At 51.6% G+C, this 20,745-nt stretch overlaps 1 protein-coding gene across 1 annotated transcript in view; it reads right to left on the bottom strand.

Annotated features, from left to right (window-relative positions):
* The window catches only part of TPCN1 (two pore segment channel 1), a 66,879-nt gene that overhangs the window by 6,998 nt on the left and 39,136 nt on the right, over positions 1-20,745 (bottom strand). Inside the window, exons 8-22 of the mRNA XM_039236287.1 lie at positions 13,532-13,566; positions 13,000-13,058; positions 12,626-12,725; positions 10,554-10,670; positions 10,175-10,299; positions 9,330-9,378; positions 8,743-8,806; positions 7,437-7,481; positions 4,915-4,971; positions 4,780-4,833; positions 4,198-4,270; positions 3,197-3,304; positions 2,335-2,406; positions 1,705-1,794; positions 402-517 (exon numbers count right to left, since the gene is read on the bottom strand). Coding sequence (XP_039092218.1) covers positions 402-517; positions 1,705-1,794; positions 2,335-2,406; positions 3,197-3,304; positions 4,198-4,270; positions 4,780-4,833; positions 4,915-4,971; positions 7,437-7,481; positions 8,743-8,806; positions 9,330-9,378; positions 10,175-10,299; positions 10,554-10,670; positions 12,626-12,725; positions 13,000-13,058; positions 13,532-13,566 — 1,164 coding nt within the window. The remainder of the gene's footprint in view (positions 1-401; positions 518-1,704; positions 1,795-2,334; positions 2,407-3,196; positions 3,305-4,197; positions 4,271-4,779; positions 4,834-4,914; positions 4,972-7,436; positions 7,482-8,742; positions 8,807-9,329; positions 9,379-10,174; positions 10,300-10,553; positions 10,671-12,625; positions 12,726-12,999; positions 13,059-13,531; positions 13,567-20,745) is intronic.

Here is a 20,745-nt window from a genome sequence, read left to right as displayed (position 1 = left end):
CGAGCTGTGCCCTGCCCCTGCCCCGGCCTCTCCATGGAGCCCAAGAGCAGGGCTGGGTGGGCCTGAGTCGGGACAGTGCAGGCCCTGGGGCAGGTTGGTGGGGCTGGGACAGGGGGTGGGCTCCCTCTAGCATCGGGCTGCACCCCTTCCAGCAGAGCATGAAGCTCTTCTGCTCCCAGGAGCAGAGCCTGGTAGGGAATGAGCGCTGGGATCTGGCCTGGGCCTCACCCCTGGGACAGGGCAAACCACGGGCTCCACTGACACTCGGGGGGACTTGGGAGAGTGTGGCAAACAGCTCCGGCAGGGGAGGCCTCAGACGGCTCTGTTCCACCGCGTCTGGGGCCTGCCGTGACAAAGGCTATGTGCCCGGGGACTGTCCCGCCTGGGGCCTCTGCACTCACCAAAGCTGTTCAGGATGTTGTCAAAGTTATTGAGATAATAGTAGCCTTCATCCACAACAGTCCTGTTGCCCACGGTGTGATTGAGCCAGCGGTAGGCGTCGGCCACTGTGCTGGAGCTGGCCAGGGAAGCAGAGAGAAAGTCACAAGGAAATTGGTCCCCTCGACAGAGGACAAAAGTCCAAGGTCCTGGCCCAGCCCCCAGCTCTCCTGCCCATGTTCCCGGCTCAACGGAAGGCCTCGACCCTGCTCACCTGTCGGGTCACCCTAGGCCCACCCCCGGCCTTTCTGTGTCCATGTGGCATTCCTCTGCTACCACCGGAGCCTCCTCCCTCCCAGCCCCCAGAGGGAGAAGCCAGGAAGGGATCTCCCCGGTCTGGGAGCTGCTCAGAGCCTGGGTGTGGGGCAGCGGCCCCGCGGAGGGGGAGCTCCTGGCCCAGCTTGCCCTGGGCCTGGCTGCAGTGCTCTGAGAGGCCGTCCCTGTTCTGAGAGCTGACTTGCTGCTTGCCTTTCCAGTCCTTTAGGCTGATCTGTCGACATTCAGGCCGGAAAGCCTATGCGTCTGGTCCCGGGGTCCCCAGGCAACTGGCTCAGCAGGCAGAGGCCTGGCCTCCGGCAGCCGCCCTGGTGACTCTGCGCACTGTGAGGCCTGGGGCCCGGCTATCTGCCTTGGGTTCTGAGCTCAGCCTGACGCCCAGAAGGGTGGCCAGTGTCTTAGGAAACCGCTTGTGCTGGCGGCCTCCCGGGCCAGAGTTTAAAGTGAACACTGTGAGTTGAGAATTGATGCTTTTGATGTGGCGGCTTGCAGAAAGGGAGAGGTGGTGGGAGGCTGTGCTCCCCACTCTCCACCCGTCCCCAGAGGGCCTTCCTTGTGGGGATCCGTCTGTCTAATGCCAACAGGCTGCCAGAGGTGACGCGTCTGCGCAGGCCCCACCGCCCCAGGAGAAGTGGGAGGAAGCCATGGGCCTCGGGCCTCGGGCTCCAGGCTGCTCCTGGCTCTGTGGCAGCCTGAAGACCTCGGCCCAAAGGGCAAGATGACAGAGGCCTTCTTGAGGACAGGGACACCTGCTTATGTCATTGCTTCAGAGACGGCCCTCTGATCCCAGGTCTCTCACTTAGCTACTGCACTGAACTGAGCTGCTGAAAGCAAGGCAGAGGGATTCCCAGGGCTTGAAAGGGTGCCAAGGCCGGGAGAGGTGTGGCCCTGAGGCCCCTGAGCTTGGGGGGACCCGCTCAGCCGGGCTGGCTCGGGTTCCCCGCCAGAAACACAGGCTCCGTGGCCTCCAGGCCCCCACCAAGGACTCACTTGCAGCAGTTGGGGTAGAGGGTCCCACAGAAGAATTCCATGCCCACGATGGCGAAGGAGTAGTAGAAGGTCAGCAGAGTGAGGCCCAGGCTGGGGAGGAGGGTCAGAAGGGACAGGGCGACTCAGGGCCAGGCAGGAGAGCCCAGCGCCTCCGGCGGCCCCGGCGTCCTCAGACCCACTGAGCTGACTGACGGACAGGCATGCCCCTAGCCAGGTTTACCAGCTGGAAAGTGCCTGCAGGGAAGGGGCCTCGTGATTCAGGTCTGGGGTCAAAAACGGTTCGAGTCAGGACTCTAGGAACAGGTGCCCCTTTACCAGAGATTCACCCCTTACCTGTGAAGGTAGACTCACAGGTGACCCCTTACCTGTGAATGTAGACACAGGTGGTAAGTGAGGTGACAGCTCCCTGCCCTCCCTACTAGATGCTTCAGACAGGTCAGAGGAGAAAAGTGGCGCCAGGGAGATGCGCGGTGGCCACCGTCGCGGCCTCCTCGGAGACCCGTCAGACCCTCCGTGTCAGTCCTTTCCGGGCCTCCGCCTCTCCCCGCCCACCCAGACTACCGCCCCGCCGCCCCCTCGGGGGCGCCAGCCTCGCGGCCCTGGCCCTGGAGCCGGGGGCCGGGGCAGTACCTGGCCATCCGGGGCAGGAGCTCAAACATGGTGTCCAGCACGTTGCGGTAGCGCTTTTTCAGCTTAAACAACCTGAGGGAAGAGAGCAGGTGACGCCCAGAGGCCGGCAAGTTCGCCCACCTGAGTCCCGCTCCCCCTGCTGCCACGGGCCGGGTGGCCCTCGAGGCCCTGAGGGGGGGCGGTGGTGGGGCCGGGACACCAAGGCTGGACGGCCCTCCCCGAAGGGACTCGGGACCCGCCGCCACGTCCCAGTCTCTCGCTACCGGTTATTTGTCGTGGTTTTCCAACGGAGCCAGGAGGCCCTGAGAGGGGCAGGGGCTGGCCTGGGCCAGTGCGGCAAACCTCGGAAAGAAGGGACCAGAAGCCACACCCACGGAGGAGCCCGGAGAGGGAGGAGTCATTGGTAAAGGGAGGACGCCCTGCGTGGGGAGGAGACGGCCACCACCCTTGGGGCACGGCTGCAGGGTCTTCTAGAGCCGCTACCCTGACCACCTTCCCGCCTTCCCACACCTCCACCCCTCTCCCAGGGCGGCCACGTATGGGGTCGTGCCCCTCGCCCCCTCAGAGGCCACAGCCTTCTGGTGATGACTGAGCACGTGTGTTTCTGAGGTTACAGCGGGGACCATGCAGGCCGGGTTCCCCCGGGGCCGCGGGCCGTGTTTCCTCTCCACAGTCCGAGGCTGCTGGTCCCGGGGACAGGAGGAGACGTCCCCGCAGGAAGGCGACAGGGGCTGGGTGCCTCCACAGGAGGCCGAGGGTCTGACACCAGGCTTGCAGGCTCCTTCTGGCCACTTCCCAGATCAGTCCCAGGGCTTCCCCCGCCCTCCCCCTGCCCGCCTCTCCCCGGCCCCAGCCCTGTCACCTCAGCAGCTGGAGGGGACGCAGGACCACTATGAAATAAAAGGGCTCCATGTTGAAGGCCAGAGCCAGCAGTCCCAGGAAGGCGAACACCGTGACAGAGAAGTCGAACCTGGGAGGGAGAGGGAGAAGCCACGGTCCATGGGGCCTGCCTCCCCACCACGGCTCCCCGCTCCCCAATCTCAGTGCTGCCTTCCCAGGAGCGAGGGTGTGCCCAGCAGTGGCCTGCAGCCGCACCGCTCAGGAAGCAGCCGCCTGGCCGGCCCCCCAGGCATAGCACACACAGCAGGGATCAGAAATGCCCAGAACCAGCCCCTCCCAACAAGGTCCCGCACTGTCTCTCGGTATACGTTGGGTCCTTTGACCACTGACACTGCTGAGTTACGGAGGAAAAGGGCGGGATTCCCACCCAGAGGCCACCCTGCGGGGACAGGGACCTCCGTCCTCTGCACTCGTGTGCGAAGGCCCTGAAAACAGCATGGTGCACCCCCTTCTACGGTTCCTCCCTGACTCCTCTATTTGTTAAGACTGAGACCTTGTGAGCGTAGCTTGATTTCACGGGTGAGCCAACCTAAGTGGGCCGTAGGTGGCCTCCGAGGTTTCAGTGGGTCAGGGACAAGAGCCGCTCGGGGCTCGTCACCACCCCCGGTCAGCTGCTGACCAAGGCCGGGGGCGGAGCCTCCGTCTCGGTCGGTGTGGTTTCCAAAGGGGAGAAAAGAGCTTCCTTGTCAGGATGCTGGGGCGGAGTGACTCGGGCAGAGCCACCAGGCTAAGGCCCCTTAAGAGGCCACGTCCAGGGGCGGCGGGCAAGGGGGCCTGAGATGGTGAGACAAGCGCTTGACCCTGGGCTGTCCCGGGGCCACAGGCGGAGCTGTGTCAGGAGACAAAGGCCTTGTGCTGTCCCTGGCGCTTCCTCTGTCACCGCAGAAACGCCGTGTGTGCAGTGGGTGTGGGGGGAGGGCCCTCGAGGCTCAGATGTGGGTAAGACATATGCTGTCCACTCACAGATTCCACCCGGAGGACAGGTACTCAACGGGGCCAAGGCCAGCCACCTTCAGGAACAGCTCGACCCCGTAGACTGGGAACAGAAGGAGGCAGTTAGCCGAGGCTCTGACCATGGCCTCTCCCACACCTGGGTTGGCTCAGTTTCCCCCTCTGAGACTCTTCTCAGGTCTCCAGCCTCCCGGACAGGCCATGTCACACCCACCACGTCCCTCCCCCAAGGGAGGCCCCGCCCAGAGGCTGCTCAATCCGCTGAAGAGGAGGATGCTCCCTCCCCCTCGTTGGGACCGGCCCCGGCCACCTGTCTGTCCAGCTACCGGACATTTCCTGAGCACCTTTCCTGTGCTGGGCACGCGACAGTGACAACACAGCAGTGCCCACGCGCACTGGGCTCAGGGTCCGGACAGGGGGGCAAGGCAGGGAACAGGGCGGGGCGATGCAGTGTGCTCAGGGTGTTCAGACACAAGACGTAAGTTTCCCTGTCACAAGACGTAAGTTTCCCTGTTTTCGAGAAGAGCCATGAGGTCCCAAAGCAAAGTTCTCCCGGCCCAGCTGTTCAGCAAAGCCTACTCGTCAGGAACCTACTGGTCAGGAAGACGACATAACTCCAGGGCACGTGCTTCGAGAAGAAGTTCCCGCCTGGAACACAAGAGGCGGGGGCTTGAGCACGGTGGCACCAGGCACACCCACCGGAGGGCCGGTCGCCGGGCCAGGCCTCACCTTTCAGCATGAAGGTCTCCACGAGGATCCAGACCCCGTTGACGGCCACCACCAAGTCTGCAAACAGGCTCATGATAAGACAGAGGAAGCACAGGTGGGTGTGCAAATCTCTAGCTCACAGCTGCAGCTCCTCCCCGCCCCCGCCCCCATGCTCGCAAGCAGCCCTGGGCACTGCCCCACACGCCCATGTGACAGGTGGCTTCTTTCCGCTCCGTGCTTTTACCACGGGAGCTCCGCCAGCCAGTGCTTCCGCTCAGGAGATAGCTCTGGATTTCTAAAAACACCCTCCACGTCACTGCAGGGACCAGCGGTTTCAGGAACACCTACAGGTTATTGCCAAGTCCGTGTAAAAGAAGTTTGGGTATTAAAACATTTGCTCTTCCCTAGAGACGTGTGATTTAAAAAAAAATTTTTTTTAATGTTTTATTTATTTCTAGGAGAGAGACAGAGAGAGAGACAGCGCGAGCAGGGGAGGGTCAGAGAGAGAGGGAGTCACAGACTGAAACAGGCTCCAGGCTCTGAGCTGGCAGTCAGCACAGAGCCCGATGCGGGGCTCGAACCCACGAACCGCGAGATCATGACCGAAGCGAAAGTCAGACGCTTAACCGACTAAGCCACCCAGGCGCCCCTAGAGACGTGTGATTTTAAGAATGACGGCACGAGAGGCACCTGGGTGGCTCAGCCAGTTGAGCGTCCGACTTCAGCTCAGGTCATGATCTCACGGTTCGTGAGTTCGAGCCCTGTATCTGGCTCTGTGCTGACAGCTCAGAGCCTGGGGCTGCCTTCAGATTCTGGGTCTCCCTCTCTCTCTCTCTGCCCCTCCCCCGGCTGGTGCTCTGTTTTTCTCTCTCTCCTCTCTCAAAAATAAATAAAAATTAAAAAAAAAAAAGGATGACTACATGAACTTAGCAAAATTACACATTCATTTGGCCTTTCATGTAAATCCCTCTTCTAGGGGGCCACCTCAGCGGGGCACTAGTGAAACCCAAAACAGCGTATACTGCACGCCATTTGCAGGAGAACAATCTATGGGGGCAAAAATCATGAGGGCAGATGATCCACGGGGAACAGGACGGATCAAACATGACATGTTCACAAAACGGCGAAGTACCAACTCTAGAAAGAAATGAGGAACATCTCTATATATCTCTATGTATTACAATGGGTCCCCAGGATATATTTGTAACTGAAAAAAGCAAGGTAGGGAAGGAAGCAAATCAAGTATGTGCCTGTTTATTTAAGACATGGGGACAGGCAGGTATATGCACCTACTTAGCGTTCTTACAAAAAAAAATGGAAGAATAAACCAAACCTCCCACTGGGGAGGTTCGACAGGATATAAATGAGACGTCCTTAAACATACGTTGTTTCATAGATCTGAACGGGGCCCACATAGACATTTTACAGAAGTCTAAAACAAAATTAAATATAAAAAAAAGAGCAATCCATGACAATGAAAAAGAAAATGAAATAAAGAAACCTAAATATGTATGCATTAGGTGACACACCCACATGGAGGGGGAGCCACTGGGACCTTGACACACATTAATCTGGATGTCTGTCCCTGGAGTGGTGGGTCTGTGTGGTTGGGAGATGTTAGGAGCCTCCTGTGGGGTACAGCAAATGAGCAATTGTGCGGGTGGTGCTGGGAAACTAGATTTTAAGACTGGAGATCTGGATATGAAAGAATGAGGAAGTTAGGTAAAAACACAACAGTCCCAAATTTGAATTAGAAATCTCTGGAGAAACTCCTGATATGCTTTATCTTTCAAGACAAAATCCCACCTCCGTGCACGGAAAGCCTAGAAATAATAACCAACCCCAAGCAGTGAGCACCTTTAGCATTTCGAACTGTGGCCTCTAAACACCATGTCCCATGAAATAGAACCAGGGCTCCTTAGAAAGACTCAATTCAGGCAAATCTCTCAATTAGTACTAAGAGAACTTCCTGTGACAACAGACGTTTCCTTCTCTGTGCTGCCCAGCTGGTAGTCATTAGCCGTATGTGGTGACAGGCATTTGAGCTGTGGCTCCCGTGGCTGGGCGACTAGCTGCCACCACACTGGACAGCACAGGAAATGAGTAACGGAGGGAATACACAAAAACAAGACTGAAGGCCAAACAATCCTGTTTCTTCAACTAAACGTCGCAAAAGGGGAAAAAGGGATGGAAGAGAAACCTACAGACCAAAACAGACTTAAGTCACAAAGCACCAGTCACATACTGTGGTTCTGAAATCTGTGCCTGAAATCTCCAGGTCTTTGGGGGCATGGAAGAGCCACAGTGAGGGTACAGATGGACAGAAAGACTGGCTGTGGGGGGGCCGCTGTTGAAGCTGGGTGACAGCTATGCGGATGCTCACGGTCATGGTCATCTCCCCACTTTTATACTTAAACCTGCTTGGAATCTGCTTCAACAAGTCAACATCATGGCTGCAGGGCTAGTCTCTTGCCTCTCCACCTTCTGGGACAGGAAAAGACTCAGGCAGGAAGAGGCCTGGAGCTGTGGTATTTCACACTTACACATGAAATACTGGAAGGCCTTGGACTTCACAAGGATATTAATTCCTATTTGAAGAGAAGAAAGGTTAATAGTGGAATCTTCATTTACGCGTATGCATTTCCCCCCCACCCCTGCCCCCCGCACACCCATGAGCAACCAGGGTGTTCAGGCCCAGGGGTGAGGAAGGAAGGGTGTGCTCTGAGAGCGATCCCATGCTAGGGCTCCGGCAAGACCACACAGGCAGCAGCTGCTCTGGGGACAGCCTGGGCAACCCCGAGCCGGGACGGAGCAGAAAACGCTGCCGCTGCCGCCGCCGCCGCCAACCTTCACTGCTGCTGGCCTTGACCTGGGACTGTTCATCCAGCCACCTGAGTGACTCTCCTCCCACGGAATGGAAAACCCTCTAAAGAATATGGGATGCCAGCTGTGCCCCAAGCCCTACCTATGGGAGGAATCGCAACATAGGATATGCCCTCTTCACTCTCGTTCGTTGTGACCCATCCCCGGCCTTCAAGGCTTTCTGCACCGGAACCCCCCCCTGAGCTAACCAGGCCCCTCTTTGTAACTTCGAAAGCGGCTCTCAATCAAAGGGCAACAATAATGAGGGCACTTCGATTTTAAAATTTTGAATTTTGTGCCGTGCAAGCATGGCGGAAGGGATCATATACACCAGCCATACATCCTGCCACAGAAGGATGGTCATAAGACATTATTTGGTAAAAAGGCAGGTTTGAGGACAGAATCTATAATGTACTCCTGCCACCTTTTAAAAAGCGCACAGAGGGGCGCCTGGGTGGCTTGGCTGGTTAAGAGTCCGACTTCGGTTCAGGTCATGATCTCATGGTTTTGTGAGTTTGAGGCCCGCATCCGGCTCTGCACTGAGCCTGCTTGGGATTCTCTGTCCCTTTCTCTCTGCCCCTTCTCCCCATGCGTTCCCTCGATCTCAAAATAAATAAATAAATAATATTTTCTTCTTAAAAGTACACAGAAAAAAATAACTAAAACTGGAAGGAAACCTATCAGAAAATGAACAGGGGTTACCTCTGGGTGGAAATTTTTCATTTTCTTCTAATTGACTTTGTAAATGTTCTCTGAGGAATATTCCGCAAAGGTCTTCTGGTTTGGTTTTTAAGTTACTGATTTCCTTCCTAGTCCGTATTTGCCTGCTGGTAGCCACACTGTGTCTTGTACACACACAGGCATTCAGACACATTCACGCACACGGACGCCCCCTGAACACGCTCTTCAAATGCTCGTCTGTGGTCTCTGGAAACCTCCATCCGTTCCCCCCCAGCTGCCAAGGTGTCACATTCAGGTCAACCTTACCTTTGAAGATGAGGAACGCTGTCCTGGGAAGCTCATCAAACCAGTGTTCTCTATTTCTCTTTGCCTGGTCAGGAGGCGGGGCCACAGAGAGAGGGCGTGAGGACCGGCGACCAGCACCCAGCCCTGGGGGCCAGGATGCCGCGGGCCTTCCCTGCCTCCCTGGCTACCTTGGGGGACAACAAAAACACTTGGGGATCTAAATAACCACAGAGACGGCCAAGTTCACTGAGCATTTAAATGGAAGCCTGCACGTGCCTTCCTTGTGTATAATCCTGGAAATAATTCCAGGGATTATCGTCAGCCCACGTCCCGGGCGGGATGGGGTCTGGAAAGGTTCCACAGCTTGCCTGGCATCACACAGTTACTAACGGGGTCTCCCTGAGATCTGGTGCTCGTAATCAGGCGGCTCCGGGGCAAGCGAAAGGGCGCACGCGTGGCCACCATAGCCCTGCAGTGCAGGGCGGCTGGGCGGAGAACTGAGCTGTTCCAGCAGGAAGGAGTCAGGCCTCCAACACACTCAGCCGCACGCCCACCCCAGCGAGCGGCCCCGCTCCCTCTCCGGTCTTCGGTCCCGCACGACCACTCACCTTCCACTTCAAGGCAGCGACTTCGTAGATGTCATAAAAGTCCTTCAGGCTGTTGTCAGCAACGTGAAAAGGTAAAAAAAAAAAAAAAGAAAACAAAACAATCAGAACCCGTTGCCACTGAGCTTCAGCCCTCCCTCGTCCACCTGTGGTCACCTTTAAGGGGGAGGGGACATCTGCGAGTTTCCACACCTCCGTGCCCCAGGGACCCTTTATGGGTGCACTCGACCTCCTTCCTCCGGGTGCCATGCCCACTGAATCTGCCTGGTCTACACTGACTACTGACGGCTTTGATCGCTAGAATTCTTAGATGGGCAGGGTCACAGCCGCCTCTAGCAGAGGACCAGATGGAGCGGCGGGGACTGCATTCAGCCCACACAGGGCTCGGTCACTCACGCTTCTACACCTGGCCCGCTCCCTTCCCCAGAATCAGGGCTCGGATCGTCAGCAGTCTGGAAGACCAGGACTGCGCACGCACATCTCAGGGTCGTGTGTGTGTGTGTGTGTGTGTGTGTGTGTATCTGTGTGCGCGTGCCCGGCTCCGTGACTCCACTCACATGGGATTACCCCCCTCCCTCAGGGCTCAAGAGTGGGTGGCGGGGCCAGGCCATTGCACGACACGATACATTCCCTTTTATGTCAAGCCAGCCTGAACTGGGTTTGAGTTCGACTTCCGTTACCTGCGAGAAGAACCTGATGAACGATCCCATCTACAAGTACACGAATCTCTGTGCAGGAAACCAGTTTCTAAGAAGCTTCTTTGCCCACTCACCTCCTGGGGCCCTTTCCCGCCCCAGCTCCCTCACGTGAACACCCTGTCAGCCCACCCTCCTGGCGCCCCCTCTTACCTGAGCAGAGGTGTGTTGCTCTGGTTCAGGGCCTTGAAAGTCAGATAGCGCTCCCTGGCACTCATCCGGGGCCTGTAGAAGCGCATCAGGCCTTCAAATTGCCTGTAGGAGATGCCGGCGGGCCTCTGCAGGGAGAGAGAGGGCAGAGGGCCAGGTGAACCCAGGGAAATACAGAGCCCACACTGCCCTTCCCTTGGGGACAGCCACTCGGACGCCCAGGACAACGAGGGATCCCAGGACACCTGGCGCCTTCTTGTTCTCCCCGGGGCAGAACTCCTGGTTTCCAAAGCTGCTCGCCCGGCCGTGCTCAGGCGCTGCTCAGGGCCAGCGAGAGACCAGGGACCCTCCCCTCCCCAGCCCCACACCCACTCCTCCCTACCCGCTGGCCGATTAGCAGGCGGTAGGCGTGCTGGATGGCGGTTCGCTTATGCAGCAGCAAAGACTTGAACTTGCGTTTCTCAATGTCATTGAAGGTGTCGAACACCACGGCCAGAAGCTGTGAGGGAGGAACACAGGACCTGGGTCCCCTGCGTGGCGGGGCCTCAAAGAGCTGGGTAGTTCGTTCTCTGCCTCCAGAGGGCGCTCCACCTCCAGGGGGCTTGAGAGGACCCTTCCACCCACCCCTTGGGGATAGAGGAAGTTTGTCTCCAAGCACCCGCAGGGGAAGGCCATCCACTGCCACTTGTGAGTTCCTCCTCTTCGGATACGTGAGGACATCATTATATTTTCCCCGGGTGCCCCCTCCACCTAAGCTCACGCCTGGCTGGCATGGCAGTGGTCTGAGGGGAAATAGCAAGAGGACCATGCTCTACACCCAGCAGCAAGGCCGGGGAGCTGCGTCCAGCCCAACCTCGGAGCAAGAAGGAACATCACCGCCCAGGATGGCCCTCCCTCGTCCCCTCGTTCCCAGTCCTGGTGAGTCACAGCCTCATGCACAGCCCCAGAAATCAGGGCAGTAAGACGGCCTGCCCTCCAGGGCACAACAGTGCCAGCTGCCTAATTCCAGAGCCGGAATGTTCACGACACAGTCCAGCACTATCGAAGGGCAGCAGGAGGGCGGGAGCAGATCTGAAAGAAAGCTTTTTTGGAAACGCTTTCTTTTTCTCTCGAAAATATTTTGAGAGAAACTCTCTGGTCTTTTCCATCCCTTCAAACTGGTCCCCTGTTTTTTTCCCCCTTTAAATGAAGAGAAAGACAGCAAACTTTTCCTGTAGAGGGACACAGAGCAAATGTTCTAGGCTCAGAAGGCCAGATGGTATCTGTTAAGGCCAGTACTTAACCCTGTACCCGTAGCGTGAAATCAGCCACAGATGAAGCACAAATAAATAGACATGGCTGTGTGCCAGTAAAACTTTATTTATAGAAATAGGTGCTGGGCTGGCTTTGGCCAGCAGTTTGCTGAACTGTGCCCTAGACTCTCACAGCTCAAAATATATTACAAATGAAAACAAGTCAGTTGTGCAAAATATGTTTTTATGATTCTATACTAATAACAGTATACGAGAGCCGTAACACACATAAACATATACCCAACGTGTTGGTTTTGAAGAATTATAAAAGGAAAATATTTTCCTTTTTCAGATTTCAAGATTTTAGGAGACTTCATACGTCTCCCCCAGGGCAAGTACTTTCTATTTTTACCCTGGGCCAGTGTAGGAATGTCTTCAAAAGTAGACAAAGAAATACAATACTTGATAAAAGCCTCTACCGACAGTCTGGCATTGATGTGTGCTCTCAATACGGACCGAATGACCTCATCCCAGGGGTCATCTGGTGACAGGAGGAGGCTCTCTGGGGGCCAGCTGGGCCTCCGCAAATACCCCAAAGTTCCCCAGGTGCACGGGGACTTCACATTCTCCTTAGAAGAATGCATCCTGGACTGATTTGCTACTGGTTCCCGATCAATGGGATGGAAAGAGCCACATGGGTGCATAAGACAGAGTGGCTAAGGGCACAACTCTGGGATCAGACAGCTCACCGGGCCACCGCAAGCTGTGTGGCTGTGGGCAAGTCACTCTGTCCGTCTGGCCCTCCGTTTCCTCAGCTACAGGTGGAGGATCATAACAGAACCTCCAGGATCTTTGTGAAAAATCATTTAATCCACATGCATGAAGCACTGCGCCCAGTGCCTGACAAAGGCTCCATTAGTGTCAGCTTTGAGAGTTCTTCTGACACATTCGCTGGAGAATGAAAGGTCCCCGGGCAGCCTGACCTAACAGCTGAGCTCCAGTGCTAACAGCAGCAGTGATATTACCCACCGGTAACCAGCTGAACTCACATCCCACTAGGACATCCACCACCACACCGCACTTGACCACAGCCCAGGACCCCATCCCCGACGGAGGCCCACAGCGGGCCCGATTTCTCCATCCCTGAGGTGCCCGGCGCTGTGCCGGCTGGGACGCCTGCTCCAGCGGGGGGAGTGGGGGGGCGCGACACATGCTCACTCACCAGGTTCATGATGAAGTACAGCTCAATGGAGAGGTAGACGATGAAGAAGACACAGGACCAGGGGTTCCGGGAGTAGGAGGGCATCATCACATCTGGGAAACTGCATTCGCAGAGCTTTACCGCACTACCCCGCGGCTGCCTTCTCCCTTGCTCCATCTTCACAGAGGACACCTCTCCCTTCTGCCTTCCCGGCCCCACCTCGCCTTCCCCTCCTCTCGTCCACGTCCACGAGCTTTGAACTCACTGGGCCACCCCCATCCCTCACAGTGTCCCGGGCACCTGTCTGCGCTCAGGTGTGGAATATTCTCGGCTGAAAAGAAAAGACTGTGGGGCACCAGCAGAGGGCCCAAGCCAATGGCAGAGCCCAGACTCACTTGGCTGTGGTCAGAAGGACAAAGAGACTGACGATGCTGTTCTCCAGGGTGCTGAAGTACTGCAGGGAAAGAAGGCGAGCGTGATGGGCCGCCTATAGGGGCCCACCCACCCTTCCCCTCCCCTCCCCACCAACTCTCCCCCCTCCCAAGGAGCCCTGACGGATGGCAGGGGAGAGCAATGCGAAGTCCAGCCACCTCCGGCCTTCTCAAACTCTGCACTTCTTGCAGAAGCAGACAACTGACTGGCCCTGTTTTCCTAGAGAATCACAGGTCTGCACCATCCGTTTGGCTCCCCTCCACTGCTCCTTCGCCACATCTGTTCCAGATCTGATCCTGGAAACAGGCCTCTCAAGGCCAGGAAAGGGGATTCCCTCAGCACTTAAGGAGGGGACTGGCTGAACTGTGGGTGACAGGAGCCATAAGCCATGCTGAGAAACCTTCCTCGTGTGGCCAGGACAACAGGACGGCCCCCAGGTCTGCAGGGAAGGGCCCCACATGGAAGAAGAAACAGATAAACACGGTGATTACTTACCGGGTCTGAAGGATTAGAGGAGAACAGGTAGAAACCTAGATGGTGGCAGAAAACAGACAGGTAAAAAGGGTCAGAGCAGAGGTCCCAAACCCAACGTCAAAGGATTGCACAAATAAACGTAAATGAGCACTGGGGGCAGAGGGAAGCGTCAGGGAGTGGCGGGGACAGCAGCCACTGGAGAATGTGCGCTCTGTCTAAAGAAGCAGATGCGACTGGGCACGGCAGAAATCCTGCCACTGGGGAAAGTGGCCCAAGAATCACCGAGCCTACTGTTTATGGGGCGCCTGGGTGGCTTAGTCGGTTAAGCGTCCGACTTTCGCTTAGGTCATAATCTCGCGGTTCGTGGGTTCGTGCCCCGCGTCGGACTCTGTGCTGACTGCCAGCTCGGAGCCTGGAGCCTGTTTCAGTCTGTGACTCCCTCTCTCTCTGACCCTCCCCTGCTCACACTGTCTCTCTCTCTCTCCTAGAAATAAATAAAAAATTAAAAAAAAAAAAAAGTCTCTTTGTCTACATGAAGAGATGTTTAAAAGAATCACCGAGCCTACTGTTTAGAAAGCTGGATGTATGGGGGGGCCTGGGTGGTTCTATGGGTCAAGCATCTGACTCTTGATTTTGGTTCAGATCATGATCTCACGGTTCGTGAAGTAAAGCCACACATTGGGCTCTGTGCTGACAGCATAGAGCCTTTTGGGGATTCTTTCTCTCTGCCCCTCCCTGCTGTGTGCTCTCTTCTCTCTCTCTCAAAAATAAATAAACTTAAAAAAAAAAAAAAAAAGGACTGGACGTCCAGCACATTGACTAGTTAACAACACTCTGTTATATATTTGAAAGCTGCTCAGAGAGTAGATCTTAAAAGTTCTCGAGAATAGGAGGCAAGATGGCGGAGAAGTAGGGAGCTCCGTACATTTCACTCGCCCCCGTCTCTCAAACGGAGAAGGCCTGAAGCCATAGGAACCTTTACAGAATCCAGGAGTTTGGGAGGAAGAGGAGACAAAGTCCACTAAGAAAACAACCTTATAGCGGCTACCTGAAGAAACAAGCCAAAGTACACATGGTGTACTTCCCAAATACCACGAGTAGGGAAATAAAATAACCAAAGTCTCAACAAGAGAGACTAAGAAACACCATTCAAAGAACACTTCCTGAATGGACAGGCCCTGGACAGTCAAAGAGCCTTCTTTAATACAGCAGTACTCACAGGGGCAAATTACATAACAAGCTTTTAAAACTAACAAGAGACAGAAAGCTAGCCAAAATGACGAAATAGAACTCTCCACTAAAGAAATTCCAGGAAGAAATGACAGCTAAAGAACTGCTCAAAACAGACATAAGCAACATAACTGGACAAGAGTTTAGAACAACAATCATAAAATTAATCACTGGGCTTGAAAAAGGCATGGAAGACATCAGAGAAACTATTGCTACAAAGACTATGGAGCTTAAAAATAGTTGTGATGAATTAAAAAATGCTATAAATGAGATGCATAATAAAATAGGGGCGTCCAATGCATGGATTGAAGAGGCAGAGAGGAGAAGAGGTGAATAGAAGACACAATTATAGAAAAAGAAGAAGCCAAGAAAAAGAGTGATAAACGGATCNTATAGAAAAAGAGGAAGCTGAGAAAAAGAGAGATAAACTGATCCAGGAACAAGAAAGGAGAGTTCAAGAGCTCAGTGATACAATCAAACGGAACAATATCCGTATCATAGGAATTCCAGAAGAGGGAGAGAGGGAAAGGTGCTGAAGGAGTCCTTGAACAAATTATAGCTGAGAACTTCCCCAATCTGGGGAAGGAAACAGACATTGAAATCCAAGAGGGACAGAGAGCTCCCCTGAGATGTAACTTGAATCATCTGCACAACATATCATAGTGAAACTGGCAAAATATAAGGACAAAGAGAGAATTCTGAAAGCAGCTAGGGATAAAAGGGCCCTAACCTACAAAGTGAAACCTATCAGAGTAGTTACAGACCTATCTACTGAAACTTGGCAGGCCAGAAAGGAATGGCAGGAGATCTTCAATGTGATGAACGGAAAAAATATGCAGCCAAGAATCCTCTATCTAGCGAACCTGTCATTCAGAATAGAAGGAGAGATATAAGTCTTCCCAAATAAACAAAAATTGAAAGAATTCATCACCACTAAACCAGCCCTACAAGGAATCCTGAGGGGAACTCTATGAGGGAAATGTTCCCAGGAACACAAAGTACCAGAGACACCACCACAAGCATGAATCCTACAAAGAACACAATGACTCTAAACCCATATTTTTCAATAATAACACTGAATGTAAATGGACTAAATGCTCCAATCAAAAGACATAGGGTATCAAAATGGATTTTTAAAAAATCCATCTATTTGCTGTCTACAAGAAACTCATTTTAGACCTGAGGACACCTTCAGATAGAAAGTAAGGGGATGGAGAAATATATATGCTACTGGAAGTCAAAAGAAAGCTGGAGTAGCTATACTTATATCAGACAAACTGGACTTTAAAGGTAAAGCCGTAACAAGGGATGAAGAAGGGCATTATAAAATAATTACAGAGTCTATCCATCAGGAAAAGCTAACAATTATAAATGTCTACACACCAAATACGGAAGCACCCAAATACATAAAATAATTAATCACAAACAGAAACAATCTTACGGATAAGAATGTGCTAACGGCAGGGGACTTTAATATTCCACTTACAGCAATGGATAGATCAACTAGACAGAAAAGCACTAAAGAAACAATGGACTTGAATGACACATTGGACCAGATGGATTTGACAGATATATTTAGAGCTCTACATCCTGAGGCCATGGAATTCACTTTCTTCTCAAGTGTGCATGGCACATTCTCCAAGAGAGATCATATACTGGGACATAAAGCAGCCCTCAATAAATATAAAAGAATTGAGATCATACCATGCACACTTTCAGATCACAATGTTATGAAACTTGAAATCAACCACAGGAAGAAGTCTGGAAAACCTCCAAAAACATGGAGGTTAAAGAACACCCTACTAAAGAACGAATGGACCAGTCAGGCAATTAGAGATGAAATTAAAAAACATATATGGAAACAAATGAAAATGAAAATGCAGCAGTCCAAACTCTATGGGATGCGGCAAAGGCAGTCCTAAGAGGAAAGCACATTGCACTCCAGGCCTATTTCAAGAAATTAGAAAAAGCGCAAGCACAAAATCTAACAGCGCACCTAAAGGAACTAGAGGGAGAGCAACAGGAGCACCCCAAACCCAGTAGGAGAAGAGAAATAATAAAAATCAGGGCAGAAATAAACAATATAGAATTAAAAAAAAACCAGTTGAACAGATCAATGAAACCAAGAGTGGGTTTTTTGAAAAACTACACAAGATTGACAAACCTCTAGCCAGGCTTCTCAAAACAAAAAAGAGAGAGCACCCAAATAGAAAAATCATGAATGAAAATGGGCTTATTACAACCAACCCCTCAGAAATACAAGCAATTATCAGGGAATACTATGAAAAATTATATGCCAACAAACTGGACAACTCAGAAGAAATGGACAAATTCCTAAACACACACTCACTACCAAAGTTCACACGGGAAGAGATAAAAAAATCTGAACAGACCCATAACTAGTGAAGAAACTGAATCAGTTATCAAAAATCTCCCAACAAAGAAGAGCCCTGGGCCAGATGGCTTCCCTGGGGAATTCTACCAGACATTTAAAACAGAGTTAATATCCATTCTTCTCAAGCTATTGCAAAAAATAGAAATCGATGGAAAACTTCTGGACTCATTCTACAAAGCCAGCAACACTTTGATTCCCAAGCCAGACAGAGACCCAGCAAAAAAGGAGAACTACAGGCCAATATCCTTGATGAATACAGATGCAAAAATCCTCACTAAGATACTTGCAAATCGAATTCAACAGCACATAAAAAGAATTATCCACCATGATCAAGTGGGATTCATTCCTGGGTTACAGCGCTGGTTCAATATTTGCAAATCAATCAATGTGATACATCACATTAACAAAAGAAAAGGTAAAAACCATATGATCCTGTCGATAGATGCAGAAAAAGCATTTGACAAAATACAGCATCCCTTCTTAATAAAGACCCTCAAGAAAGTTGGGATAGAAGGAACTTATTTAAACATCATAAAAGCCATCTATGAGAAGCCCTCAGCTAACATCATTCTCAACGGGGAAAAACTGAGAGCTTTCCCCCTGAAATCAGGAACATGACAGGGATGTCCACTCTCACCACTGTTGTTTAACATAGTTCTGGAAGCTCTAGCATCAGCAATCAGACAACAAAAGGAAATAAAAGGCAAAGAAGAATTGGCAAAGAAGAAGTCAAACTTTCGCTTCTTGCAGATGACATGATACTCTACATAGAAAACCCAACAGACTCCACCAGAAGCCTACTAGAACTGATCCATAAATTCAGCAAAGTTGCAGGGTATAAAATCAACATACAGAAATCGGTTGCATTTTTATACACCAACAATGAAGCAACAGAAAGAGAAATCAAGAAACTGATCCCATTCACAACTGCACAAAAAACCGTAAAATACCTAGGAATAAACCTAACCAAAGATATAAGAGATCTGTATGATTAAAATTATAAAAAACTTATTAAGGTAACTGAAGAAGACACAAAGAAATGGAAAAACATTCCATGCTTATGGATCAGAAAAATAAGTATTGTTAAAATGTCATTACTACCCAAAGCAATCTACACATTCAATACAATCCCAATCAAAATTGGCACCAGCATTCTTCTCAAAACTAGAACAAACTATCCTAAAATTTGTATGGAACCACAAAAGACCCTAAATAGCCAAAGTAATATTTATTTTTATTTTTAATTTTTTTAATAGTTTATTGTCAAGTTGGTTTCCATATAACACCCAGTGCTCATCCCCACAAGTGCCCTCCTCCATGCCCATCAACCCCCTTTCCCCTCCCCCTCACCCCCATCAGTCCTCAGCTTGTTCTCAGCATTCAAGAGTCTCTCATGGTTTGCCTCCCTTCCTCTCCCCAACTATTCTTCCCCTTCTTCTCCCCCACGGTCCTCTGTTAACTTCCTCCTAATCCTCCTATATGTACAAACATATGGTATCTGTCCTTCTCTGCCTGACTTATTTTGCTCAGCATAACACCCTCAAGTTCCATCCATGTTGCTGCACATGGCCAGATTTCATTCTTTCTCATTGCCATGGAGTATTCCATTGTGTAGATAAACCACATCTTTTTGATCCATTCGTCCGTTGATGGACACTTAGGCTCTTTCCATGTTTTGGCTATTGTTGAGAGTGCTGCTATGAACATCGGGGTGCATGTGCTCCTGTGCATCAGCACTCCTGTGTCCCTTGGGTAAATTCCTAGCAGCGCTATTGCTGGGTCATAGGGGAGTTCTACTGTTAGTTTTTGAGGAAACTCCACACTGTTTTCCAGAGGGGCTGCACCAGTTTACATTCCCACCAACAGTGTAGGAGGGTGCCCGTTTCTCCACATCCTCACCAGTATCTAGAGTTCTCTGATTTGCTCATTTTAGCCACTCTGACCGGCGTGAGGTGATATCTCAGTGTGGTTTTGATTTGTATTTCCCTGATGAGGAGGGATGCTGAGCATCGTTTCATGTGTCGGCCGTCTGGATGTCCTCTCTGGAGAAGTGTCTGTTCATATCTTCTCCCCATTTCTTCACTGGATTATTTGTTTTTCGGGTGTGCAGTTTGGTGAGTTCCTTATAGATTTTGGATACTAGCCCTTTATCTGATATGTCATTTGCAACTATCTTTTCCCATTCCATCGGTTGCCTATTAGTTTTATGGATTGTTTCCTTTGCCATGCAGAAGATTTTATTCTTGATGAGGTCCCAATAGTTCATCTTTGCTCCTGATTCCCTTGCCTTTGGGGATGTGTCAAGTAAGAAATTGCTGCGGTGGAGATCAAGGAGGTTGTTTCCGGCTTTCTCTTTTAGGGTTTTGATGGTTTCCTGTCTCACATTCAGGTCCTTTATCCATTTTGAGTTTATTTTTTGTGTATGGTGTGAGAAAACGATCTAGTTTCATTCTTCTGCCTGTTGCTGTCCAGTGCACCCAGCACCATCTGTTAAAGAGGCTGTCTTTTTTCCATTGGATACTCTCCTGCTTTGTCAAAGATTAGTCAGCCATACATTTGTGGGTCTAATTCTGAGTTCTCTATTCTATTTCACTGGTCTATGTGTCTGTTTTTGTGCCAGTACCATACTGTCTTGATGATGACAGCTTTGTAGTAGAGGCTAAAGTCTGGGATGGTGATACCTCCCGTTTTGGTTTTCTTCTTCAATATTACTTTGGCTAAACAGACACATGAAACGATGCTCAGCATCCCTCCTCATCAGGGAAATACAAATCAAAACCACACTGAGATATCACCTCACGCCGGTCAGAGTGGCTAAAATGAGCAAATCAGAGAACTCTAGATACTGGTGAGGATGTGGAGAAACGGGCACCCTCCTACACTGTTGGTGGGAATGTAAACTGGTGCAGCCCCTCTGGAAAACAGTGTGGAGTTTCCTCAAAAACTAACAGTAGAACTCCCCTATGACCCAGCAATAGCGCTGCTAGGAATTTACCCAAGGGACACAGGAGTGCTGATGCACAGGAGCACATGCACCCCGATGTTCATAGCAGCACTCTCAACAATAGCCAAAACATGGAAAGAGCCTAAGTGTCCATCAACGGACGAATGGATCAAAAAGATGTGGTTTATCTACACAATGGAATACTCCATGGCAATGAGAAAGAATGAAATCTGGCCATGTGCAGCAACATGGATGGAACTTGAGGGTGTTATGCTGAGCAAAATAAGTCAGGCAGAGAAGGACAGATACCATATGTTTGTACATATAGGAGGATTAGGAGGAAGTTAACAGAGGACCGTGGGGGAGAAGAAGGGGAAGAATAGTTGGGGAGAGGAAGGGAGGCAAACCATGAGAGACTCTTGAATGCTGAGAACAAGCTGAAGACTGATGGGGGTGGGAGGGAGGGCAAGGGGGGTGATGGGTATGGAGGAGGGCACTTGTGGGGATGAGCACTGGTCATATATAGAAACCAACTTGACAATAAACTATTTAAAACAAAAAAAAGTTCTCATCAGAAGGGGGCTGCCAGGGTGGCTGAGTCAGTGAGGCATCTGACTTTGGCTCAGATCATGATCTCATGGTTCATGGGTTTGAGTCCTACATCAA

Source organism: Hyaena hyaena, unplaced genomic scaffold (genome assembly GCF_003009895.1).
Source record: "Hyaena hyaena isolate Hyena2069 unplaced genomic scaffold, ASM300989v1 scaffold_0, whole genome shotgun sequence".
Classification (NCBI taxonomy): Eukaryota; Metazoa; Chordata; class Mammalia; order Carnivora; family Hyaenidae; genus Hyaena; species Hyaena hyaena.
The sequence above is the reverse complement of the archived record's forward strand: the minus strand, read 5'-3'. Positions and strand labels throughout refer to the sequence as shown.